This window comes from Hyaena hyaena, unplaced genomic scaffold (assembly GCF_003009895.1).
Source record: "Hyaena hyaena isolate Hyena2069 unplaced genomic scaffold, ASM300989v1 scaffold_37, whole genome shotgun sequence".
Taxonomy (NCBI): domain Eukaryota; kingdom Metazoa; phylum Chordata; class Mammalia; order Carnivora; family Hyaenidae; genus Hyaena; species Hyaena hyaena.
Genome location: NW_024080669.1, coordinates 493,114 through 519,977, shown reverse-complemented (window position 1 = coordinate 519,977; position 26,864 = coordinate 493,114). Strand labels below are relative to the sequence as shown.

At 40.5% G+C, this 26,864-nt stretch overlaps 1 protein-coding gene across 5 annotated transcripts in view; it reads left to right on the top strand.

Moving 5' to 3' along the window:
- Window positions 1-26,864, top strand: part of ARHGEF12 (Rho guanine nucleotide exchange factor 12) — a 147,222-nt gene that overhangs the window by 113,564 nt on the left and 6,794 nt on the right. For all 5 annotated transcript variants that reach the window (XM_039229299.1, XM_039229297.1, XM_039229298.1 and 2 more), the window contains 16 exons: window positions 4,352-4,484; window positions 5,816-5,851; window positions 6,178-6,332; window positions 7,326-7,472; window positions 8,528-8,613; window positions 11,855-11,980; window positions 13,621-13,735; window positions 15,234-15,334; window positions 18,510-18,587; window positions 19,705-19,780; window positions 20,478-20,645; window positions 21,697-21,784; window positions 22,275-22,361; window positions 22,489-22,568; window positions 22,870-23,103; window positions 25,650-26,117. In XM_039229299.1, the coding sequence (XP_039085230.1) occupies window positions 4,352-4,484; window positions 5,816-5,851; window positions 6,178-6,332; window positions 7,326-7,472; window positions 8,528-8,613; window positions 11,855-11,980; window positions 13,621-13,735; window positions 15,234-15,334; window positions 18,510-18,587; window positions 19,705-19,780; window positions 20,478-20,645; window positions 21,697-21,784; window positions 22,275-22,361; window positions 22,489-22,568; window positions 22,870-23,103; window positions 25,650-26,117 (2,178 nt within the window). The remainder of the gene's footprint in view (window positions 1-4,351; window positions 4,485-5,815; window positions 5,852-6,177; window positions 6,333-7,325; window positions 7,473-8,527; window positions 8,614-11,854; window positions 11,981-13,620; window positions 13,736-15,233; window positions 15,335-18,509; window positions 18,588-19,704; window positions 19,781-20,477; window positions 20,646-21,696; window positions 21,785-22,274; window positions 22,362-22,488; window positions 22,569-22,869; window positions 23,104-25,649; window positions 26,118-26,864) is intronic.

Below are 26,864 nucleotides of genomic sequence, written 5' to 3'. Positions count from 1 at the left end.
TGACACTTAGATTCTTGCCTTGTGCTGCTTAGTCCCGTGGGGACATAGTGACACCAATAAAAAATTCAGATTGTGCCCGATCCAGTAAAGGAAGGGTAAAAGAAGTGTTGAGGGGATTTAGTAGCTAGAAGCAGACATGGGATGAGGCTGAAAAAGACTTTTTTTGAGATACTAGAGTTTTTTTTTTTTTTTTTTTTTTTTTTTAATACTAAAGGGAAGCCAGGAAAGAGGAGGAGGTTGAAGATGCAGATGCAGGGGACAGACTGTATATGTTGAATAGGACAGAGTTTGGAGAAGGAGAGAGGAGATGAGCGGCAGAGGGAATGTGAAGGGCAGGGAGACTTGAGGAGTAGAGTAAGATGTAAAGTAATTATAGGTCACTTGGAAAAGAGCTTATTACCATATTTCTTCATACTTGTTAATGGGTCTCTTAAGCAAGTGAACTGGGTGAATCAGTGATTTTATTCGGAGAAGGGAATGCCTATCTATATTAGTGATTTTGGAAGCAGTTCATTTTCTGGTGTTACAAGGTCGAGGATAAAGCTATGGGAGTGGTCAGTGAAATGGCATAGAGGAAGTTACTAGAGATGAAGAAAGTGAGGAACCAAGAAGCCAGGGGGTTGAATACCTTAACATCCCTGGGTTTTGAAGTCACCTCATGTATCAGCAGAGAGAGGGAAGCTGTGAGCCAGCAGCCAAAGGTTCAGTATTGCTAGATGATTGCTGTGAGGCGAGAGAGCATGTGATAATATCTGGGAGTGAGAGCTCAGGCAGCAAGAGATATTTATAGGAAGGCAAGATAATGGTCTGAGAGCAGCATTGAAGAACAAGGGTATCTGTCTCATCTCTGCCCTGAAGTCCACAGTGGACGATGGGAACATCTATCTCCTTTTGAGAGGATTGTAGCAGAAGAGGCAGTCCTCGATGGGAGAGGCAGGTTTTTATTTAAGGCAAAGAAGGAGGGGTGACATTTGTAGAAAACTCTGGAGCTTTTATCTTATATGGAATTCTGAAGATGTTGGGTTGAGTACATGCATTAATTAATGGCTCCCAGCTCTCACTGAAATAAAAACATGGCAGACAGGTAACTAATAACAAATAAATAATAACCATGAAGAGAAAGGAAGTGGAGGAAGAGAACGTGTTATCAACAAGTAAGAGATTTCAGCAGAGTTTGGGGGAGATTATAAGAGCACAAGGGTGGTTTGATGGGTCAAACAACAGAGAGGAAGCTGTAGTCCATAATTCGTACAAGGCGTCCTAGATGGGGAGCCGGCCTGCCCATTCGAACCCTGCAGAGACCATGGGCTCAGCAGTTGGCATGTGTTCCGTGGAGTGTATGAGCAAGAGATAAAGCTGAAAATAATGAATTAATTGAAGGCCTGTAATCAAAACAATGATGTCAGCAGTTTCTGATCCTCGCATTGTAAAATGTGAGCCGTCTGTCATTTATGTACCAGAAGAACATGAGTGTACTCTCTTTGAGAGGAGTTGAATGGGTTGTGTAGGGAGAGGTGGGTAGGTCCTCCATGACATTGGTGCCCTGGAGTTCTAACAGCGAGGGGCCTGAAGCCTGGCAGGAGACATGCCAGGGTCTCACCCTGTCCAGAGAGTTTCCATCTGAAATAGATCTGCTTCTATAGAGCTGCAGAGGAAAGCCCCAACCGCTTCTCAAATACTAATAGTATTACTCACTCTTGGAAAAATGTGCTTGTTAGAGCCAAGACCTAAGATAATACTTTATGCCAACCCTATTGATGGCATAAAAAAAAGAATATGAAATAAACAGGAAAACTGCCCCTGGCAGAAAACAGTAATATTATTATATCTACAAAACAAGAATAACAATGCTATAAAAAAGGAACTTTCAGAAACCAAAAGAAATGATTTAATATAACTATTACAATACAGTAACTGCTGTATTAGTTACCAAGTGCTTTGTGTGATAAACCACCTCAAAACTTCATAGCTGAACACAAAAACCACTTACTATGTCACATTTTTGGTGGGTGAGGAGCTGGAAAGCAGCTTTGCAGGGCAATTCTGTCTCACGTGCTTGCAGTCAAGATGGCTGTCAGTCACCCGAAAACTTAGCTGGGGCCAGGACACCTGCTTCTACACTCACAGAGGCGGCTGGTGGCAGGGGGACTTAGCTCCTTGCTGGGGGCGTTGGCTCCTCACCACATGGCTTCTCCAGGGAGCTGTTTGAGTGTTCCGTGACACGGTGACCAACTTCTGTGAAGTGATCCAAAAGAGAGAGCAAGAAAGGAACCGCACTATCTTCAGTGAGTTAGTCTCTGTGGGTGCACATTGTCACTTTACTAAGTTGGAAGCCAGCCCCTAAATCTAGCTCACACTCAAGGAGGGAAGAATTAGGCTCGACCCCTGAGGGAAGGCATATCAAAGAATTTGTGCACGTATTTTTGAACCACCAGAGCTACCAAGAATTAAAAAAAAAAAAAGTCCGTAAAAATAAAGTCAAGGAAACAGTTCAGAATGTATATCAGAAATACCAAGAGACAGAAATTGGAGAGACAAGAATTATGTAGAGACCCACTTGAGAGGTCCTACATTGGTCTGTTTGATGAAAGGTCAGCAGAGGAAATGGAGGAGAGAGAATTAGAGAAATGGTAAGAGAGACTGTCTCAGGGGTGAAGAAGAATAGTTGTCTTCAGACAAGAAAGTTCACTGGGAACCACCTACAATGAATAACAAGAACAGTAATAATAGCAAGAACTATACCTAAAATGTCTCTGGAAATTTCCATGCATCAGAGATAGAGTCCTGAAAGTTTTGAAGGGAAAGAAAATGGGGATTATGCTGCATCACACTTCTCATTATAACATGAGGGGCTAGAATACAAAGGAGCCATGCCTTTCAACTTGCTGAAAGAAAATCACTGAACTTAGAATTCTATATCTATCCAAATTACCCATCAGAAATGAAGGAAGATACAATGACATTTTCAGATATGCCAGGATTCAAAGTTTAACTGAAATGCACCCTTTCCTTGAACATGATTTGGAAATACACACTCGGCAAAATGAGAGAAAAATTAAGAAAGAAAATGTTATGGGATCCAGGAACTGGTGGAAACAACCCAGGAAAGTGATGATGGGCAAGGAGTTCCTGGACGATAGTTACGACACAGGCCAAGGGAGCAGCCACTCCAGACTGGAGCACGAGAACTAGAAGATAAGTAAAAGGGAAATTCTCAGCAGGTGATAGTATGATGTAGCAAAGGAAAAAACTCAAAGACTGAATAAAATGATAGTGCTCTGACAACCATAAAAGAAAGCTATCTAGAAATGCTAAGTAAAACAGTCGTTCAAGAAAGTTAAGTCATGATTTAAATGTGAAACAAAATAGTAAGTGGCATAATCTTGAAGTAGCTTATGGAGTGCCTGATCTTGATGCAGTGAGCATTCTATTTCTCGTGACCCATTCTGTTTTCTTGCACCTTTGGACCAGCAGAAAAGGAAACAATCCTAATTAATATCCCTCTTAACCTGGCAGGAATAATATGTATATTTAAAATGTGTGTTCTATTTTGTGTATGACTCTGTGTATGTTGGCACAATAATGTAAGCACTCTGTTGGTTTTCAGGCTTTTAGAATCCACCTAATAGGCAAGGCACAGAATATTTAGTTGTGGCCATAGATCATGGAAATGTAAAAATTCCATCTAATGATATAAGTAAAAATGTAGTTGAAAGAAATGAAGGGTAGAAGGAGAGAAATACAAGGGAAAGATATGGATACCAAATACCTAATTTGAAATAGGAGAGAATTAAGGTACTAACTTCTTGATGGAATAAAAATATAGATATATTTCTATCATTTAAACTTAAGCAATAACCAGTAACTCGGATAGTAATAATAATATAATTATTATCCATCGAGAAGAAATGGGGGAAAGTGAAGGTGGGAAGTATAAATGAGCAAAATCCTCAGGAGGAAGAAATGGATATTACCTAACGGTAGTAAATCAAGAAAAAAAAGTATGAGGTTATTATTTCAAACTGGAACATCATAATAACTAAAATTTGTATGGAAAAGATTGGCACAGGGGTTAGAAAAAGGTAATGTAAGAAAATGTTTCTCTTCTGGGTTGTTTACGTGTCTTATGTTGTTTTTTTAAAAGTTTCTTAAAAATAATATTCCTGTTTAGTTTTTAGTGCATTTAAAAATTTTATATAGTAGAGTTTTGGTTCTAGCCAACCTATAATTGAATTAAGAATGTGTAATGGATAGATTGAAACTCTCCTTGGAGACTGATTTTTTTTGGAATCATTGTCTTCATTAACACCATCTGAGGCTCTGACTTTCAATCTGACTTTCATCTTTTCAGGATCAAAGCAAGTTGGGGAAACACCCATGTCTGGAGACTGCATGGATGGCGGCCCTCGCACTCCCAATACCGTCTTTGATTTCCCACCACCTCCGTTAGACCAGGTGCAGGAAGAGGAGTGGGAGGTGGAAAGGTAACTCAGTGATATCTTATGGAGGGTGGTTTGGACAACCTCAACTACCTCATTGTATAGAATTCCTGTACTTTGTAGCGTTTTCCTCACATGCGGTTTTTGGAAAAGAGCTAGAACTTATTGCTAGTAAATCTTAGACAGGTACTGAAATGTTTTTAATTTATTTTATATTCAGTCATTATAATTTCCAGAAGAATTGTTTATTAGCCACTGTAGTTTAACCCAGTTTTGATTATCTCTGGCATAAATTTCTTTTTCTGTTGGAAAATGTTTCCACCATTTCCTGGATCCCATAACATTTTCTTTCTTAATTTTTTCTCTCATTTTGCCGAGTGTGTATTTCCAAATCATGCTCAAGGAAAGGGTGCATTTTATTGAAGTATAGCTGACACGCAATGTTACTCTAGTTTCAGGTGTGTAACGTAGGGATTTGATGAGTTCATATGTTGTGCTGGCCACAGGTGTAACTGTTGTCTCCCCACACAACAGCATTGACAACACCATTGACTGTATTCCCTGTGCTGTGTCTTTTGCCCCCCTAACTTACACACTCCATGAACTGCAAGCCTGGACCTGTCACCCCCTTCACCCATTTTGCCCATCCCCTCACCACCTCCTTTCTGACAACCACCAGCTTGTTGTATTTATAGGTCTCTTCTTGCTTTTTTTCCTTCTTTGTTCACTTGTTCTTTAGATTCCACATATAAATCATGTCGTATTTGTCTTTCTCTGTCTTAACTTCACTTAGCATAATACCCTCTAGTTTCATCCGTGTTGTCACACATGCCAACATCTCATTGTTTTATGGCTGAGTAATATTCCACCGTGTATATATATCACATCCTTATTCATCTATTGATGCACACTTAGGTTGCTTCCATATCTAGGCTGTTGTAAATCATGCTATAATAAATGTAGGGGTGCATTTATCTTTTGAAATTAGTGTTTTTGTTTTCTTTGGGTAAATATCTAGCAGTGGACTTACTAGGTTGTTCAGTATTTGTATTTTTAATTTTTTGAGGAACCTTCATACTGTTTTCCGCAGTGGCTGCACCAGTTTACATTCCTGCCAACAGTGCACAAGGGTTCCTTTTTGTCCACATCCTCACCGAACTTGCTATTTCTTGTCATTCTGATACTAGCCGTTCTGACAAGGTGATATCTCATTTGATTTGCATTTCCTTGATGATCAGTGATGCTGAATATCTTTTCATGTGTCTATTGACCATCAATATGTCTTCTTTGGAAAAATATCTGTTCAGAGTCTTTGGCATAAATTTCCTGATTATCGTTTTGTTTTTATGTTGACCCTTTATTCTCCATCATTTTAGGGTGCCTGAACATGGGACACCGAAGGCCTTTCGAAAGTGAGTGATCCTAAAGTGGCTTTCAACAGAGGCATATTTTAAGAAATAGAAAACTAACATTCTAGTTTTAAAGGAAAAAAACCTGTACACAAATCCATTAGATAGTATAAAAGAAAGTTCTTAATAAACACAAAGCATTCAAAAGCTATTTTGAGAGTTATATATAACACACGTAAGTCATTTTGTATGAGAGGATGATGTTTCAGGCCCCTGCGCTAAGCAACACTTCAGAAATATGACTTATTTACTGTAATCTAAAACTTGTACTATTTCCCGTTGTCCACCTGATGTCCTCAAAATAGAATTCGTCCTTTTTTTTCCATCAGATTTGACAGCATAGCTTTTGGAGAAAGTCAAAGTGAGGATGAACAGTTTGAAAATGACTTAGAGACAGATCCACCCAACTGGCAACAGCTCGTTAGTCGAGAAGTGTTACTGGGACTAAAGCCCTGTGAGATCAAAAGACAGGAAGTAATTAATGGTGAGTTTAAGTAGATTTTGTTGTTGTTCACATATAGTGAGTTTCATTAGACTAAAACAAGCCCCTGAGTCTTAGAGCTTGCTTCAAAATTTCTGCTAGCCTTTTGTTTTATATAAAAGGGAAATTAAACTAGATAGATGATCCTTGAACTTTCCAACTCAGAAAATGCAAATGATTCTGTGATGCTTAATGATAATTTAAAAGGAAAAGGTGTTTAGCTTTCAGGGTGTGTAAGATTCGTAGCATTAGAGATCTTGAACTTGAAGAGTCATTAAGACAACACTGGTCCTCTCGCTTTACTTTCATGATTAGTTATGTTTATGCATAGATGATGAGGAAGCTCAGGCTCAGGGTGATTGGTTGCATTTTTCAAGATCACACAGCTAGCTGAGAGACGACGGGGAGAAAACTGGGAACCAGGTCTTTCTTTATCCTAGAGCAGTATTCTTTATTTTACCCTGGCATGTATGTGACAGAGATGTGGGTGACATGGAGGCTGTGCCCTCCACTGTCTTTAGGATGCGATTTAAGTAAATATCCTTCCTGTGTCTGCTAACTTTGAGACGTAGTGAAATAACAAGTCTGACCTCAGAAATTAGGGTTTGTAGGGAAATGAGATAACCAAAATACTGTTACTTCTGAAGAGGCCTCAACTGAAAGGCTATATGCCGATTGGCCTTACAGCCTTCCACTGTTGTAGCTGCTGGTAGTGGGTACTACTGGGAAGAGACAGAAGGAGTTTGGAGTTACCTTTAATGTGCAGAATAGCTTTGAATGATATTTTTCATTTGTCAGAATTCAATTCTTAGAGCCAGTATGTAGGAGGGTCTCATGGATTCAAGAAAGTGACATCAGAGATACTGCACCCTTTCAAAACTATGAACACTTATTATAGAGCTCATCTGCTGCTTAAGTCCAGTTAAAGCCTGTATTCGGTTTCATGGAATTATTCTAAATGAGGTACTATTTCATATTTCCTCTTTTTCTGCTTAGAATTGTTCTATACTGAAAGAGCTCATGTTCGAACACTGAAGGTTCTTGATCAAGTGTTCTATCAGCGAGTGTCCAGAGAAGGAATTCTGTCACCTTCAGAACTACGGAAAATTTTTTCAAACTTGGAAGATATTCTTCAACTTCATAGTAAGAAAAACCAGCTCTGATCTTTGTCCCTAACATTTTTAATAGATAAAGATTTTGAGTGTATAAAGGCACCATAACAGTAAAATTTTCTCAGTGTATCCATGTTAGCATTCCTGAAATTATATAATTATATGTGAGCACATAACTTAAGTAAAGAAGTGAACTGACCTTTGAATACCCCCCTCTCCAAACACCCACCCACACCATCAGCCTTTTGTATATAAAGTGTTAGCACAGGACCTAACGTCTAAAGTCGATGTCTAAGATGAAAAATATGAATAATTAAAATTACCGTTGGAAGTTTCTTATCGGTTGCAGTGTATATGTTTTTAAATATATATATATCCAATGTAATGATGTGTATATTTTTTGGATATATAATATACAGTATATGATTTCATGATGGGATAATTTTCAGGAATTAAATTATTGTTACTTGAAAGCCTTGAGTAAATATATAAAAAATCCTGCCTTGCTGGCTTTCCTTGGTTGTAGTCATCTCAGACTTTTATAGACACTGCTTCTCTCTTTGTAAGTCACTGCTTCTCTGTGATCCTTAATTCTCAAGCTTTCTTGCGTCAGGGATGCCATCAGCACCTGCCAGCGCCTGCCTACCAAATTGATGCCTTTTACGTCTTTGTGGGTGATCTTAGGTTTCCCTGGCATGAACTGACAAGTTCAGAGTGATTGTATCCACAGCCTGTGAATATGAACATTTTGAGAGCAACATTGGGCAGAATCACCAGTGCTATTTAAATTTCTTTATGAGCATGGTTATGATGGAGTCTTGAGGTTAAATGCATATTTGGTGCACCTATACTGTATGTAATGTGCTAGTTTCCACATTGTTTTATGCTTTGGCACCTGGTTTTCAGAGAGAGAGCTCACAGGTATCTGTATGTATAAGAATTGTGTTCAGATTTATATTTAAAGAGGCCAGATACAGCTATCCTACTGTGAAAATTCTTTTTTTTATTTGAAAATTTAGGTTCCTGGCACAACCGGTAATGCAGGCTCTATGCTTAATTATTTTTCACTGTTTTTTTCCCCCTTAGTTGGATTGAATGAGCAAATGAAGGCTGTTCGAAAGAGGAATGAGACCTCAGTTATTGATCAGATTGGAGAAGATTTGCTGACCTGGGTAAGGAAATTTGCTATTTCATTTTAATGTTTTTATAGACACTTGAAGATCAGATTCAAGGTTGAGTAACTAATCTTTCCAAATATGCAAACTCATCCATTTTGCAAAGTTACTGTAAAGATGAAAGGGGTCTGTCCGAGCATGTATTTTCTTGGGTAATATCAGCTTTTTTTCCTTTTTTTTTTGTTTTTTTTGTTAACAACTTTGAGTAAGTGCTCATTCAAATTAAGTGCCCTTTTTTCATCAAGGATATTCTTTGTGGTTTAATGAATGGAGAGCAAAATGAACCTTGATAAGAATAATGTAACTAATGTAGACTTTTAGCCATCTACCGTTGTTCAAATCTCAGAATCATGCCCTAAGACATTAAACAGTTGTAGATTCAGAACTACCATCACAAAAGTAAAGAAGTGACGGTTGCTTAATCTTATTTACAGTATAAGGAAAGAGTTCAGAGACTGTCATAGCTGTTTGTCAGCTTCTGTTTCTCTGTCCGACTCTGTTGAGTATGTACCCTGCAGTATGTACTTCTGAGCCAAACACTGTTCTCGATGCTGAGCATATGGTGGCAGTCAGAGCAGACATGGCCGCTGGCTGGGTGGGGCTTGCAGTCCCTCCTTCCACATGTGGTAAGAGTTACAAAAAAGGGAGCGTAGAGGTCGTTAGGGGAAGAAGTAGCGGGGAGACCCAAACTAGGACGCACAGAACACTTTTCTAGGGGAAAGTGGGTTTGATCCTTTAAAGGAAGTACTACAGTTAAGGCTGTGAATAATAGTAAAGTATATGATCCTGGTCTCAAAATGTTAATCCAAATTGAACAGAAACTTGTTAGATATCCCATAGAAACTTAAATCAATATGCAGATTGCTCAAGAAAATGCCACAAAATTTTGGTAACTACAGTGATAACTTTTTAAAAAATTAAATACTAGAAAGTTGACTAAAACAGTGTCCATCTTCTTTTGCTGATGGCGAGATCGTGGCTCAGAATATACTAATCCAATAGTTGTTGACTCCTAGAAAAGATCTTGGAATCACAGTCTGGTCTCATCTTGCATATACTCAACTTTCCAAAACATTTCCTCACAAGGCCCGCTCTGGCATTATTGCCACCGAGATTTAAGTTCCTTGAAAAGCCCAACTTACTTGTAATGGTGTGGCTCATTTTGTTCCTTGATCTCAGGGTAACAGTGAAGGTTGTGACCGAGTTCTCTTGGCTTGGCAGCACACTACTCAGCTTGAAACAGAAAATTTATAGTATGACATAGTAACGCGTCAATTTTCATGTCAAATTTGGACTTAAAATAAGCTTAAGTCATATGGACTTAAGATACCAATCTTGATTCTTATGCAGTTTCACTTAGATCTCATATAAATAGTGTTTGCCACCAAGTGCCAAGTGAGATTTATCATTAATAAGGTACAGAAGTGCAGTTGGTCCTCTTACCACAGTCCAATAGACTGTACAAACCTAGTACCGTGGTACAAATAAGGTAGAGAAACCCCCTAACAGAGTGGGACAAAAGAAAATTTATTCTTTTGTTTTTTAGGATTTTAATTTAAAAATTTTTAACTAATCTCTACACCCAACATGGGACTCAAACTTAGGACCCTGAGATCAAGAGTTGCACACTCCACCAACTGAGCCAGCCAGGTGCCCCAGAAGAATTATATTCTTGACCATCTTGTGATGTACCTATAAAAAGCTAAGGAAAAATAGAATTGACTAGCCAATTTGGTTAGTAACTATGAGGCACAAAGGGTTTGCTTAGGGCAAAGCATTGGCCAGAAATACTAAAAGCAAAAATTGTAAATAGGCCTTTAGATTTGCTCTGTTTTTAAAAAATTGTCTTAGAGAATATTTTTCTGGTATTGGTCCCTTGAGATCACCTTATGTATAGTAAGCTACTTGTAAAACTACTGTAGGAAGAGAAACTACTTGAGGTTAGGATGTTTTTTTCTTTTGTAAACCCAGCTGCTGTTAGGATATATATGGCACTTTGATTGACTAACATGCCAAAAATGCTGCCAGTCTCATCTTTGAGTATGTTAAGTGTCATATTTATAATAAAATATCAATATAGCACTGGAGCAAACTATTAATGTATCACATTGTATGTGTGCTGGTTGGAGAAAGGATATCCTGAGTTTATCTACAAATGTACTACGAAAGGATTTTTCATAAAATACCTTCATGTGCAAACTTCTGGAAATAGTGGCTTTATTTACAAAAATTTTCTTTTTAATGTTTATCCATTTTTGAGAGAGAGAGAGAGAACATGTGGGGGAGGGGCAGAGAGAGAGGAGCCACAGAATCCGAAGCAGGCTCCAGGCTTTGAGCTGTCCACAAAGAGCCCGATGTGGGGCTTGAATTCATGAACCATGAGATCATGACCTGAGCTGAAGTTAGACACTTAACCCACTTAGCCCCCAGGTGCCCCTGGAAAGAATAGTTTTAAATGGGAGATTATATGAAAAGCTTGTTTGTACACTATAGAGCAACTATTATAAACATGAAGATGGTTAGAAAATAATTGAATCTGTACTTATAAAAGTACATATTATGAGGAAGCACTTCTTAGGTGTTTTATAAGAGCCTAAAATCAGTATCTATACAAACTTAAATTTAGAAATTTAAAAATATCAGGAGAAAGTGTAATTTTTAGCAGAAGAGTTTCAGAGGCTCATGGAACTCTTCCAAGAGAGATTGAAGGCATGGATCTCTACCCTCTGCACGGGTGAAGCAGCAGCGTTTTACTTTTATTGTGACCAGAAAAGTGATGACTTGTTCTGGGTTTCACAAAAAGAAAGCTAGAATCCACAGATTTTCTTCCTAGAGCAGTTAGTAATTTTGGTGAAGGTGTCCGCTTATAAGAAAATCAGATCTTAATCTCACTCTTCAAGTGTTTTGTGTCTTATATTTCCCCAGTGTCAAACTTTCTATTTATTTTCAACCTTTCTTTTTAATTTGGAAGTGGAAGAGCCTGAACAGGTAAGAAGCTGTGGTGGCCCGTGAGCAAGGAAACATTGCAGTGTGATCAGAAAAGGTCGGAACATGTCCGGGTCGGACCTTTTTAGCGGACAAACACAGATAGCGCTCAGACATGTGTAGATTTCCGCTTCTTGTCACTAGAGGGCACTTAGTGGGATGTCCAAAGGGTTGTGGTTGTGTCTCATTTTGCCTGCCCCAAGATGAGCTCCGTAAGCCATTCTCTGTTGTGTTCTTCACGTTCCTGGCACAGTTCAGCGGACCAGGGGAGGAGAAGTTGAAACAGGCTGCTGCCACCTTTTGCAGTAACCAACCTTTCGCCCTGGAAATGATCAAGTCTCGTCAGAAAAAGGATTCCCGATTTCAGACTTTTGTGCAAGTGAGTTGAGTGAGTCATGTAAGGAAAAAAATAATGCAATTTTTAAAAATTGAATATGGAATAAACTGGGGGAATTCTAAGACCAAGATTTTTACAAGGATTATGTTAACATTTTTGTAAGCCATACAGGGTCTCTTAAATTATTGGAGAGTATAAAGGTGATATTGAAATGGTACGTAATAAAGAAGAGACGTCAGGGTTAAAATACTTGACAGAGAAGTCCACGTTGCCATGGAGACGTGTTCAGGGAACGTCCCATGCATGCTGGTGACATAACATGGCCACAGCATGAGAATGGGCTCCTAACAGCCCAGGAAGAGTGTGACCGCAGTCCTGCATAGTGAGGTGTATATATTGGTATGTTTCAAGGGCCAGTGAACGGTGGGCCACGGGCCGTATCCAGCCTCTTGCCTGTTTTTATGGGGTTTTATTGGAACACAGCATAGTAGATTTTTACAGCAGATTACCACAAACGTAGCAACTTAATGCAAATGTATTATCACAGTTGTGGTTTAGGAATACAGGCGTCATTTAGCTGGGTCCTCTCTTCATGCTTTCACCAGGCTAAAATGAGGGCGTCACCTGGAGCTGGGGGTCTCATCTGAGACTTGGGGTCCTCTTCTAAGCTCCCTGGTTGTTCACAGAATCCATTTCCTTGTAAATGTATAACTGAGACCTGTCTTCTTGTCGCTGGCAGCTAGAAGCTGCTCAAAAAATTTTTTTTTTACAAATAGTTTATCGTCAAGTTGGTTTCCGTATAACACCCAGTGAGGGGTTTCCTTTCTTGTAGGTTGGAAAGACACAAGGAAACAAGTCTTGTGTCTCTCTGACAGCTTTCTTTTAAGGACTCCTCTGATTAAGTCAGACTTGCCTTAGGAGTCACTTAAGAATCACTCTCCTTTTTGATCCATACAAAGCTAGGTAGTAACCCAATCATGTGAGTGATATCCTATCACATTTACAAGTTCTGTCCACCCTCAAGGGGAGGTGATTATACAGGCGTGTACACGAGAAAGGGGGAATCTAGAAGGGCATCTCAGAGCTCTTTACTACACAGAGCCTTGCTCATTCATTCACGTGCTATCTGTGACTGCTTTTGTGCTTAAACAGCAGAGTTGACTAGTCATGACAGAGACTGGATGGCATGCAAAGCCTAAAGCATTTATCGTCTGGCACTTTACTGACAAGTTTGCAGACCCCCTGTTAGAGATGAGCTGATATATGTCCAGACCGATGATCCACTGTCCCTGCTTTGGAATGGCAAATACCAAGTCAGCCAATTGAATTTTGGTAGGAATGCCAGTCATAGGAAAATGTAGCTAGATTGTCTGATATGTAAAGATAAAACTTTTATCACAGGCAAGCAGTTCTTAGAATTGATTATGGGTGTTCTCAATTTTTGCTGAAACAGATAAGTAAGAAGCCATCGGCTTAGTGATAAAGACTCCCCTCCCCCATTACATCAGTAAAGGAGAAAGCGGAAGTACAGCGTGACCATGTTATACTTTGCCATGTTTTAAGTCTTGGTTTAATAACCAGAACTGTAATGTTGTAGACACATAGATGATGAATATCTGGTATGTGTTAGGTAACTAATAAGAGTAAAAATCACAAATTCACTGATTTTACTTTAATTTTAGGATGCTGAGAGCAATCCGCTGTGTCGTCGTCTGCAGCTGAAGGATATCATTCCTACCCAAATGCAGAGGCTTACTAAGTACCCTCTTCTGTTAGATAATATTGCCAAATACACAGGTACAGCATTCTCACTGAAATTAAAAAGCTTAACACAACAAAACAACCCGTGTCCTGCTAAATAATCTCTCGCAGAGGCCTGGTGTCCAAGGGTTTGATTTCCAAAGAGTATGGCAACATTTTCTAGTAAGATTCAATCTAGTCTTCTTCAGGCCCTTTGATTTCATGTGCTCCGTTAGGAGCCCTTAACACAGCTTTTGGCAAACTATGGATCGTGGGCCAAATCTGGCTCATCACCTATTTTGTAAAAAAGTTTTAATGGAACATACTCATGCTCACTTGTTGACAAATTGTCTTTGACTACTTTTCACCAGACAGCAGAATTGAGTAGTTGTGACAAAGGCCACTTAGCCCTCAGAGTGTGAAATATTTGTTTATCATCTGGCACTTTACAGACAAAATGTAGATCTGGCACTTTACAGACGGGGTGCACCAGCCCCTCCTCTGGCATATGTCCTGTTTGCTTTGAAGATGCATATCCTGGGCAAAGAAATGCTGTGCATCTAACATGCACTTGCGTGAAGCCCCACTGGTGCGCTATGACCCCCGCTCTCCTGTTTAGAAACAGGAGGTCAGTCCAAGTCTCTGAGTTGAGCTTTAGGCTCTTACACTTAGTTCTTGTCAATAGTTTTTTTTTTTTTAACGTTTTATTTATTTCTGAGAGAGAGACAGAGACCAAGAGATAGCGTGAGGAGGGTAGGGTCAGAGAGAGAAGGAGACACAGAATCTGAAACAGGCTCCAGGCTCTGAGCTAGCTGTCAGCACAGAGCCCAGTGCGGGATTTGAACCCATGATCCGTGAGATCATGATGTGAGCTGAAGTCGGACGCTTAGCCACCCAGGCGCCCCAGTTCTCATTAATAGTTTTATGGAAACTCCTGTTTCTTGTACCTGAAAATTTGGAAATATTCATGTTAATTTTTATGCTTCAACACACCTGTTTCAAGTGTGGGCTGTCGTTCAGAGGATTGTTAATCTTAAATACTCTGGTTTTGTTATTCTTTACAGTGTAAGCCTCAGTGTAATCTCAATACATTTGGGTGACTTTTATCTTCTTTTAATGATAAAATGTTGTAATCTGTTTTCTTTCCTTAAATATATTCTCAAATTCAGAGAAACTCCTTCTGCAGTTATTTTGAATTGTGTTATGTTATCATTAAACAGTTAGTGCTGAACAGGTCCACTGGACAGAATCACGTAGGCTGTGCACTCGGGGGAGATTTTATGGGGAGAAGGGGTCCCACTTGTATAGCTTACAGGGCGAATGAAACCCACTCCTTGGAGTAAGTAGCATGGTGGGGCTGACACTTGATGCAAAGCATAGCTGCTTTAACTTGTTTAACACATCTCACCTGCCCGAAGACTGTCTGAATTGAGATTCTGCTGTAGATTTTAGCCTGATATAAAAATATTCAAGGTCTTCATATATTTAGATATATAATTTATGTTCTTTTCTTATTTCCATTATTTTACATTTTGGATTTTTCTTCCATCCCTAGAATGGCCAATGGAAAGGGAGAAGGTGAAGAAAGCTGCAGATCACTGTCGTCAGATTCTAAATTATGTAAATCAGGCTGTCAAAGAGGCAGAAAACAAGCAGGTAAGAAAGGGAAAACAAGAAGATACAGGATGACATAGGGAGAGTATTAAATTAGTGTTACCTGGAATCTGTGAAATAATAATTGGAATTATCATGACATAATTGACAGAGTATTTGTTGGCTCTTCATGTAGTAGGTGGGTCTAGGTCTGTCTGTGGTGGAACATCAGATTTGTATTTGGCTCTTCTGAGCATCTCTAGTTGTTTGCTCTTTCATGTATCTGTTCATTCGGCAAGCATTTCTAGAGCGCCTGTATGCTGAGTGTGTGCAGAGTGTAGGGTCTAGAGTGCTTAAGTAAATGAGTACGGTGAGCGCCCACAGTTTCTGGCCAGAGAGGAAGGTACTGAGCAGATTATGGTACAAGTATTTTTGTAAGTTGTGATAGCTTCTCTGAAGGAGAATTTGGAGTGCTGGGAGTGTATACCCAGTGCTGGGGTTCAGGGGGAGCCTGAGCGTGTTGGCTGGTAGCCATCAGAGAAAGTTTCCTTGAGGAGTTGACATTTAAGCCAAGCTCTGAAGAATGAGTGGAAATAAACCAGAAGAATATGGAAGGGGGGCAACCTTAGAAGTAGAGGGAATAGCATGTACAAAAGTCCTGGGGTAAAAAGGAAGCACAGTCTGACTGAGGAACTGGAAGTTTCGTGTGGATAAATGAAGTCAGAGTGGTAATGAAAGGAGGTACAGTAGGCCAGGGCCAAGTCATGCAGGGCCCTGTATACAACGTTAAAGATTCTGATTTTGAGAGTATGAGGTATAGACATTTAATAAGGAGAGTGGCATGTTCAGATTTTTCACTTTGCAAGTATCATTCGTGCTAGTCTGTGGTGGATGGGCTGGAGGGGCAGGGAGGGATGCAGGAGACAGGGAGGATGAAGGAGCTCAGTCTGTGGCAGCAGGTCAGGGCAGGTGGTGGTGGTTTGAGAGGTACAAGAATTGGAAAAATAGAAAGTGAAACTAAGAGGATGTGGTGACTGATCTAGAGAAGGACTGAAGGGAGATATGATGATAGGAATAAATTCCAGGTCTCTGGTTTGCACATTTGCGGGGACAAGATGAGTGAAGAAGCGCCAGATTTGGAGGGAGGATGAAGAGTTCAGTTTGGGATATGAGGTGAAGCTGTACAGTGTGCAGTTGGCTGTAGGGATCTGCCCCTAAGAGGACTGCGCTGAAGATAAAACCGTAAGATGGTGAGCGTAGAAAGCTTAATTGAATCCATGGACCTGGGTATAATTTCTTAGGAACTGAATTATGATGATGGCTCTGTTGGTGAGGCCTTTGGAAAACAGGAAGTCTCAAATGTGGTGTTTGGAGTATGAAAGGATAAAACCCCAGAGGGCAGTTTGGCAGTATGTACTTAAATTAACAGTGTATATTCCTATATCTACTCTTTGACCCAGCAGTTTTGTTCCTAGTGATTTACCCAGGAGAAATGAAGATATGTGCCCACAGATTGGTACTGGAATGTTTATAGCATAAACCAAATGTGGAGTAGTCATAAACTAGAATAATAAATACCCGCAGTAAAAAGGAAGGAGCATGCTTATACAACATGGATGAACCTCACCAGCACGATGCTGAGGGAAAGAGAGGAGATAAGAGCACATATATACAGTTTTATTTATGTGAACTTCTAGAACAGGCTCAGCTCATCTGTGGTGGGAAAGGTCAGAAGAGTGGTTGTTACTGGGGATGTGGGGCCACAAACTTAACTTGGAACAAGTATGAGGGAGCCTCCTGAGGCAATGGCAGGATTTTGTATAGCAGTTTGATTGCACGGGTGCATACATGTGTAAAACTTTGTGGAAACGTGTGTGTAAAGTGTGTGCATCTCACTGCATGTACATTTTACTTTAAAAAAGTAACCATAGGGGTGCCTGGGTGGCTCAGTCGGTTGAGCGGCCAACTCTTGATGTTGGCTCAGGTCAGGATCTCGTGGTGGCATTGAGCCCTGCACTGAGCTCTGTGCTGACAGCATGGAATCCCATGCTTGGGATTCTCTCTCTCCCCCTCTCCTTCCCTGCTTAGGGTCTCTCTCTCTTTCTCAAAATAAATAAATAAACTTAAATAATGTTAAAATTAACGCTTATTCATGATATGCTCGCTAAAATGTTTAAAGGTAAAGTGTGCTTACATCTGTTAGTTGTTTTGAAATACATTCAAAATGCGTGGTGCACTGATGGATAGCTAGAGGAATGACTTCTATTCATTCATTGACTGAGAAAACAAGTACAGCAAATATTAACTGTGGGATTAAGTGGCGAGTATACTGGTGCTTACTATACACGTTCAGACTTTTCTGTTCACTTGGACATTTTTGTAATCTTGGGGGAGAATGCACATATGCTTTGACCTAACAGTTGTTCCTTTAGAAATTTATCTTACAGATATATCTACACATGTGTATAAAAATACATATTTTAAGGCCATTATATCACAATATTGTTTGTTATAGGAGATGATTGGAAGTAACTTACATGTTCATCGGTACAGCATACTTAGGTAAACTACAGTACATTCATAGAACTTAATACCACACAGGCATCTGGAAATGATTTCTGTCTGTGCTAATGTGGAGCCTTCTCCAAGATGCAGTGATGAGTGATACACACACACACGCACACGCACACACACACGTATGTGAATGTTGCCATGTGAGTAATTCGTATATTAATATATTACACTACCGTATCTTTAGAAAGGATATGCATACACACAGCCTGCACAGAGAGAAACATACTCACGTAGGCGTATGTTGCTTAGAGGTTTCCTGACAGGCTACCCAAGAGTGGGTATTCGGATTGAGAAGGCAGCGGGACAGGAGTGGAGGGAGACTTCGTTTTTCATTGTGTGCCTTTTAATTACTTTTTGGATTTTGTACCTTGTACATGATTTACATATTTGGAAGATAACCATAAGCTACTTAGAGGTCAGTGAGCTTGAAAAGCAGATTGAACAAGAACAGCCAAAGAGGGAAGAGGAAAGCTAGGAAGTTGTGATGTCTTCAAAGCTAGTGGAAAGGGGTGTTTTAAGAAAGAGTGAGCTGTCAGTTATGTCTAGTGTCGCAGAGAGCTCTGTAAAATGCAGGTAAAAAAAAAAATGTCCATTTGGTTTAGGAAGGGGGAGGTCATTGATACCCAACGCAGTAACCTTGGCTCCATCTTGTCTTAATTTTCAGCGCTTAGAAGACTATCAGCGTCGCCTCGATACCTCCAATCTGAAGTTGTCAGAGTACCCAAATGTGGAAGAGCTCAGGGTGAGAGATTGTCTAATCATAATTTAAAAAATGAAATACAGTTTACTAAAGACCTGGCAGGTAATTAACATCTCTGTGGGAACATCCATCACCTGAAGGAGATCTTGTATCACAGATTGTCTGTATTCATGATTCTGTTCTTCGTCTGCAGCATCTGGTCTGCGTGAAGATTAGTCTTTCATTAGAGGGATATTTTGTGTAAAACTTACTTTCTGTAACAGGAATTTGCGGGAGACTAAGGGAACATTAGTAATTTAATTTTATTGTGTTCTTACAGTTTGAATGAGAGTAGTGCTGTTTACTCTGGGAGCTTTCTAGATTATTGAGTAAAACAAGATTATAATTTTTTCATGAAGCTCTTCCAAAGCATAAATGTCGAAACCATTATAGGAATGATAGTAAAATATTTAGTAATCGCCATTTCTGTTACATGGGGCTTTTGTGTTAAGTAACTGCTTAGGATTTTTAATCTTTCTTAGACTGTTTTACTTGGTGGTTGTTTTGGCAGATTTATTTTGGTGGCTGGTTAATTAGACTTTTATGTCCTGTATAACAGCTTATCAAAAAGCAGGCTTAGTATGCTTAGCCCCTTCACTTCCAGACAGTGCGATTTTTCTAGGGATGCATAGACTAAAAGATGATTCTCTTACTAAATTATTAATATTTAGAGCAAAGCTGATCACTGCCTCGACTCTCTTATGAGTACTCTTCTTCCTTAACTTGGTTTGGAACTAGCACCTAGCCCTCACAGGTCTCCTGCAGATAAGCTAGGCACCCCCTTTATCTAGTTATTCATAGAAAAATGAGGGGATGGGCTGCGAATCCAATGCTGAATGTCTGCAACTTCATTTTCATAAGCTGCTGTCGTGTGTTTAGTGTGAGATTTAGAAGACAGCACTCCTAAATGTTTTCCTGCAAAATGCTTCATCCTTTTTAGGAAATTGTGTGCAGCTTACTTTAACGTGATCTTTATTCTGTGGTGGGTAGTTGATCTCGATAATGATAGTGAAGGTAAATGGTATCTTTTATATGAAGACTTTCTGGAAAAGAGGCTGTATGGAATATTTTCTCCCTGTGTTTGGAAATAATTTGTGTATAATTGTCTTTATTTTGGCAGAATTTGGATTTAACAAAAAGGAAGATGATTCATGAAGGGCCTCTGGTCTGGAAGGTGAATCGGGATAAAACTATCGGTAGGTGTGATGTCTGTCAGTGTGGGGGAGAGTGGAGGGAAGAAGAGAATAGTGAAGTTTTCTCATGCCCGAGGGAAGAGACGACTGTTCAGAGTTTTCAGCTGCAGCAGTGAGCTGTGTTGCTCTTGTATTTTTGCAGATCTGCTTATGCTGTTTTGTTATATGTGCAGTGCATTAAATATTCATGTGGCGTGAAGTAGAAGTTTGTCATGATTCTGTCTTGTCTCCGTCATTCTGGTACTCTAATGAGTAAACCACTACATTTCAAACTGTCTGTGGTGAGACACCCATGGTTTGTTTGTTTGTTTTCTCACCAGTCACAGATAAGTCAGTGTCAATACAATATAAAAAGGAATCATTACACATTTTTAAAGTTTATCTTGAGAGGGACAGGGTACGAGTGGGGGAGAGGCAGAGAAAGAGGGAGAATCTGAAGCAGGCTCTGGGCCATTAGCGTAGAGTGAGATGTGGGGCCCTAGAACTCATGAAACCGTGAGACCATGGCCTGAGCCGAAATCAAGAGTCAGACGCTTAACCAACTGAGCCACTCAGGCGTCCCTAAAAATGAAACTGAAAAGGGCAATAGCAAGTTAACTTTTAACATGTATTAGGATGCATTAGATTTAACAGAAATAAATGTTCTGTGTCAAATTGTTAAAAAGTTTATAAACCACCTTCTCTATGTTTTTGTTTCCAGATCTGTACACATTGCTGCTGGAAGACATTCTTGTATTGTTACAAAAACAGGATGACAGACTGGTGTTAAGATGCCACAGTAAGATTCTGGCCTCTACGGCTGACAGCAAACACACATTTAGCCCTGTCATTAAGTTGAATACAGTGTTGGTTCGACAAGTGGCAACAGGTAAGAATGTCTGCAGAGTGACAGTAAGCTTCAGGTTCATCGTAAAGTAGGAGATTCGTTATTGTGGAAGTAGCCCAACTGGCAAAGAGTTTTGTATTTTTATATTCTTAGAAAATGAAGTGACTGGGGCGCCTGGGTGGCTTAGTCGGTTAAGCGTCCGACTTTCGCTTAGGTCATGATCTCGCGGTTCGTGGGTTTGAGCCCCGCGTCGGGCTCTGTGCTGACTGCCAGCTCGGAGCCTGGAGCCTGTTTCAGAGTCTGTGACTCCCTCTCTCTCTGACCCTCCCCTGTTCACGCTGTCTCTCTCTCTCCTAGAAATAAAAAAAAAAAAAGAAAATGAAGTGACATTTCTTTGCTGGGTAGAAAGTCAAGTCTGTCCCCCCAGTTTGTTTGGGAGCCTAGAGCCCCTGGGTCATTTCCTGCAGGCCACTTTGATCTTTAGTCCTTGTTCCGATGATCGATAGACACCCGTGAAGATGGTGAAGTGAGAGTAACCGCAGTGAAAAGGCTTTCATGAGAGTGGTGTATTTTTTGATTTGTGAAAAAAATGCAAACAAACAAAAATGAAGAGATGGGTTCAGTTTGGGTTATTTGAAATCAGGTTAAGTCAGCAAGTTATACATTAACTGTACCAACAGTGAGATCCCTTTTAGAACTTGTTAGTTCCATGGTGGCAAGATAAATTGGTGACCTCTTTTCTCCAACATCTAGCTGAATAGCAAAAGGGCAATTCGAAATAAATGCAAAAAGGTCAGTAATTTAGATATATTGACACCTCTTGCTTCTAATAGGTACTGCGGAGTCAGTGAGGGTTTTTATAATCTTTGTCTTATTGAAGTGTAATATATACAGTATAACATACGGTGAGTTGCACAAAATTTTAAGTGTACAGCTTGATGATTTTTTACAAGGTGAGCATGCTTAGAAAGTGAACACATTAACCTTTACCTAGATTAACATTCAAAATAAATCCGGACACTAGAAGCACCCTTCATGACCCCTGTAGGTCACATTCATGTTCTTAGAGTAGTTTTTGTCTTCTCTCTTCCAGATAACAAAGCTTTGTTTGTCATCTCCATGTCGGACAATGGAGCCCAAATTTATGAACTGGTGGCACAGACAGTTTCGGAAAAGACTGTGTACGTATTAGAAATCGCTACTTACTCTAATAGTTTGTATTGCCCTGAATGTAATATTCTATACACTTAGCTTCATTTTTGTAATAGTACTTTGAAAACCAAAAGCTATATGGAAATAAGCTCTTCCTGTGTATTCTTTTAGAGATGTTTTTCTAAGAACCTGTTCCTTTTTAGATTGATGTCTCTTATTTTGATTCTATTCTTTGGAAAGTATTTTTTCTAAAGAAAAGTTCTCCCAAGTGTCAACTGAAGTTTCTTAATGGGCAGTGTATGCATAATGTTGTTTCTTGGGTTTTTCTTTAAGGTATAGCATTTTTTTATAGTCATGTTGCCAATATAAAGATACTTTCTGGCAGAAGTAGGGTTTTTTGTTGGATTGGCTTGGTTTCTGTTTTGTTTGTTTTTGTTGTTACTTCTTTCTGAATGTGTTTAAAGGGCATTTGTTTTTGCTTTCGCTTTTGGATTTTGGAACCTTTTCCAACTTCTGCAGCTGGCAGGACCTTATCTGCCGGATGGCTGCCTCAGTGAAGGAACAATCGGTGAAGCCTATCCCGCTGCCCCAGTCACCACCATGCGAGTGAGTGTGCATTTGCGTTATAGGAGGACTGGTTCTGGTCAGGAAAGGAACAGATAATTCTTACATTGTGTCACAGCGATGTTTAGGCACCTCACGAAGCTGAAAGATCGCTTTCTTTCTTCCACAGAGGAGACAATGATGAGGAAGAGCCTCCGAAATTAAAAGTAGAGCATCATAGCATTTCAGTCCCTGGCCTGCAGAGTCCAGGTAAACTGAGCAGTCAGGGTTACCTGCAAGAGTGCAGTCTATACATTCCTTATTAAAATGCAAGAGCTTTACGTCTTTTGGCTTATGCAGATCCTCACATAAGCTATTTCTTTTAACAAACTTCACTTACGAGCCTGTTGCATGCCATTTTAACGCTGCTCTAAGTGCCGTGTCTTTTACTTAACAGCAGATGATCTCTGTACTCATGGGGTTATTTTTTCAAGTATTTCTTGGATGCTTCACATTGAAAGTTAAAAGTTGTATTTAAGATCTATTCTACTTTTTCTGTCCCATCGAACAGACAGAGATTTGGGATTGGAGTCTCCCTTAATATCGTCAAAACCTCAGTCTCATTCACTGGGTGCCTCTGGGAAGCCCGAGGTAGATGACCTGTTTGTGGCTGAGGGACAGTTTGCTAAGGAGCAGCACACAGATGGGACCCTGCAGGAAGCTGGAGCAAGTTATCAGGCCCCAGTCCCAGAGCCGCACTTTCCTGCCTCGGAAGAACGGTGGGCACTGGACGCACTAAGGAATCGTAAGTTCTGTTCGTAAGTTAACACAGATGTTTGTGAAGTCCCAGAGTTGTGTCGCGTACCATATAGCCATTTAGGGAGAATCCAAAGATGTTTAAACCCTGACTTTTCCCATAAAGAATTTTACTATCTAGTTGGGAAGATGAGAGAAAACCTCCCACCTTTTAAAGTAACTGATACAGGTTGTCACAGTTGATCTGGTGGCGGTGACCGGAGAGAGATGCATCAGGAAACAAGAGAGGTGATTATCACTTTGAAGAATGGGTAGGATTCAGATAGGCATGTAGAAAACATGCAGATGAGAATAGTCTTAGGGCCAGAAGCAGCAGAGGCAGAAAACTCTTGAGTGCGTTTAGAGAGCAGCAAGTAGACCATGTGAGCTATAGGAGGCGCGGGAGATGAGGTGGGAAAGGTGGAAGATGGGCCGCTGAGGCCAGCTGTTGTGGACCTTGAATACCAAATTGAATCCTCCGAGTTTTAAAGGTGGCACAGCACAGTGCTTTGGGGCTTTTTTCAAACTACAGATATGCTTCTAATTTTCTTGTGGAGACTACAGTATTCTCCACCCTGGCCCAGCCTCTCTCTCTGTCTCTCACACACACGCACAGAGCACATATCCACAAGACGGGTGGCCCTTGCCACTCTGTTAGCTACCCCCCACCTCCAGCCTGGCTGAGAATCACTTACAGATGGGAGCCTATCACGTCTCCCAAGGGTACTGGAGGCGGGGAAAGGCAGAGAAGGGCTGCCCGAGCTGCAGAGATTCATTTGAAGGGTTTAAGCTAGGACACGGCTGATGAGAACAGGAGAATGTGGCTGAGAGTGGTGGAGGGGGGAAGGGAAGAGGCCAGGAAGATGAGGCTGCTGTGAAGCTTCTGTAGGAGTCCGGGCTTGAGGCTTAGAGGGTTTGGACTAGAATCGTTTCAGAGGAATAAAAGCGAGGAGTCAAAAAATACTTAAAACGATTGATTTGTTTGGTGGAAGGGCAAAGAAAAGGAAATATTTAGATAATTTTAGTATTCTTGCCAGAAATAAAAGTCAGAAAGGACCACCACTGCCCACTGTCACACTTTTTTTTTTTAAACTGGCATACATGAGTTGGGGAGAGGAGCAGAGAGAGAGAGAGAGGGAGGGAGAGAAAGAAAATCCTAAACAGACTCTGTGCTAAGCATGGGCTCGATCACAGGGCTCGATCCCACAACCCAGGGATCATGACCTGAGTCGAAATCAAGAGTCAGATGCTCAACCCACTGAGCCACCCAGGTACTCCAGTGTTTCCTTTTTTTATTTACCAGAGATTATGTGCTCATCCCCACAAGTGCCTTCCTCCATGCCCATCACCCCCCTTCCCCTCTCCTCCACCCCATCAGCCCTCAGTTTGTTCTCAGCATTCAAGAGTCTCTCATGGTTTGCCTCCCTCCCTCTCCCCAACTATTTTTCCCCTTCTCCCCCATGGTCCTCGTTAAGTTCCTCTTAATCCTCCTATATGTGCAAACATATGATATCTGTCCGTCTCTGCCTGACTTATTTCGCTCAGCACAACACCCCCAAGTTCCATCCACATTGCTACAAATGGCCAGATTTCATTCTTTCTCATTGCCATGTAGTATTTAAAACTGGCAATCTATATAAGAGGAAGTAATGAGCAGGAAGTTGGGAGTTTTAAGCTTGGAGCTTTGGAGAGAAGTTAGGGAAAGAGATGGATTTGAGTGTCAGAGCCATAGGAATTCATGGTATCTCTCAGGAAATGAAGGTAGAGCAGAACAGAGGGCCAAAGACTCAGACCGGTGTGGAGACAGTTTGCCTAAAGAAACAGAAGATAGAAATTAAGCCAGAGTGAAAAGTAGGGAATTGGTCAAACTCTTTAAAAATCTAATTCATTCTAGATTCTCCTGAATTAACAGTCACAATGACTAACACTGTCCCACTAGTAAGGTCATTTTTAAAAAAACTAATAAATATTTTCTTATCCTTTGAAACTATACATGCTACCACATCATTGAAATTAAATTTTGTTACAAAGCAGCTTTATTTTCTTCACCACGTAAGGAGAGTCTTTGGGTTATTATAAAATGATAAAATAAATGTTCTGTGTGTCTAATAAAATTAGAAAAAGTATCACCTGTGTATATAGTGTTGGCTTCTGGAAACAGCAAAACTTTCAAGGCTTCTTTTCTAGCATAATATAGCTTTTTAATCTCTTTTTCAACAGTACTTTTGGGGTATTATTCAGGTTACATGGAAGGAAAAATAAACAGAAGCATGGTATTAGTTATTTAGCTGTTCTCAACAGGAGTATCTCGCCATTCAGAGGGCTTACTTACATCTTTTCAAGTCTTGTCTGATATTAAATCTTCTCTCGATGCTTTATTTCATTTTTCAATGCAAAACAAAAACATTGTATGAAATCAATATTTTGACTCTACATTACTAAAGAGATACTTACTTTTAGAAATAATTGGTAGTTTCGCAAGCTACATTAATTCTGGCAGTGTGAGGCTGCTGTTGTGAATGCGTGCATGTGTTTCTTCCCTCCTGAATCTTTCAGTGGGCTTGCTGAAGCAGTTGCTTGTCCAGCAGCTGGGCCTGGCTGCAAAGAGCACTCAGGAAGACTGGCCACATTTCCCGAGATCCAGGACTGCGTCTTCAGGGGCGCAGACCAACGGTGGGACCCAGAACTCTGAAAATAGTAAGGCCTGTCCTCCCGGTGAAGGACAGACGCCCTTTAGAACTGAAAGTGGTGACCTTTCCACTTGTTACAGTCCACGGACTTCAACTGAATCTTCTGCTCCACGGGATTCAGTGGTACTGGCGTTCCAAGATAGCCAGGCCAGTAACATTTTAGTAACGGACCACATGCTTATGACCCCAGAGATGCCTCCTGCAGAGCCAGAAGGGAGTCTTGATGAGAGTGGAGAGCACTTTTTTGATGCCCGGGAAGCACATAGCGATGATAACCCATCAGAAGGTGATGGAGCGGTTAAGAAGGAGGAGGATGTTAATTTGCGCATCTCAGGCAAGTTTCTTTCACATTTAAATGTTGATTTCGATGGTCATTAACTGTACTCTGTTGAGGTGGATGTTATTTGGGTATCTATGCATTCTCCTGTGTGTGTGTGTGTGTGTGCGCGCGTGCGCGTGTGCAGCATTTATTCTTTCATGCAGTAAATGATTATGGAATCTGCTCTATGCCAGACCCACCCTAGGTGCTGGGAGATGTGGCACTGAATAACCCAGAAAAACCCACTGTTCTTGTGAAGCTTAAGTACTAGGAGAGGAAAGAGTAACGGTAACTAAGTAAACAGATGTCAGATAGTAAGAAGAATTAGGAGGGAAAATAAGTCAGAGGCAGGAGGGCTTGATGGGGCAGTCGGTGACCAGGGTCGGGGAGCAGAGGGGTCCAGCAGAGAGCAGGGCACACAGGCAGGAGCAAGTGTCTGGAGGTGGCGGAATGTAGGGTGGGGGAGGAGATGGTGCGCCATGAGATAGGGGAGCGATGGCAGCGCTGTAGAGGGACTTTGTAGTTTCCAGCTTTTGACTTTTAAGACACTAATTAATATGAAACTTTTTGGAGATTGCCATGAAAGTGCGCTAAGTTTAGCTTCAAGCTGAAGTGAGAAGACCTTGATTTACTTAAAACTGACCTTGGGGATTGGGGAAATAATGGCTTTTCTCCATCTTTAACAGCCTGGAAAGTTGTCAGCATATCACCTTGTCTCTGTTTTTTGAGGATGGCGGCATGAGCTCATCCAGCTGCTCGGTC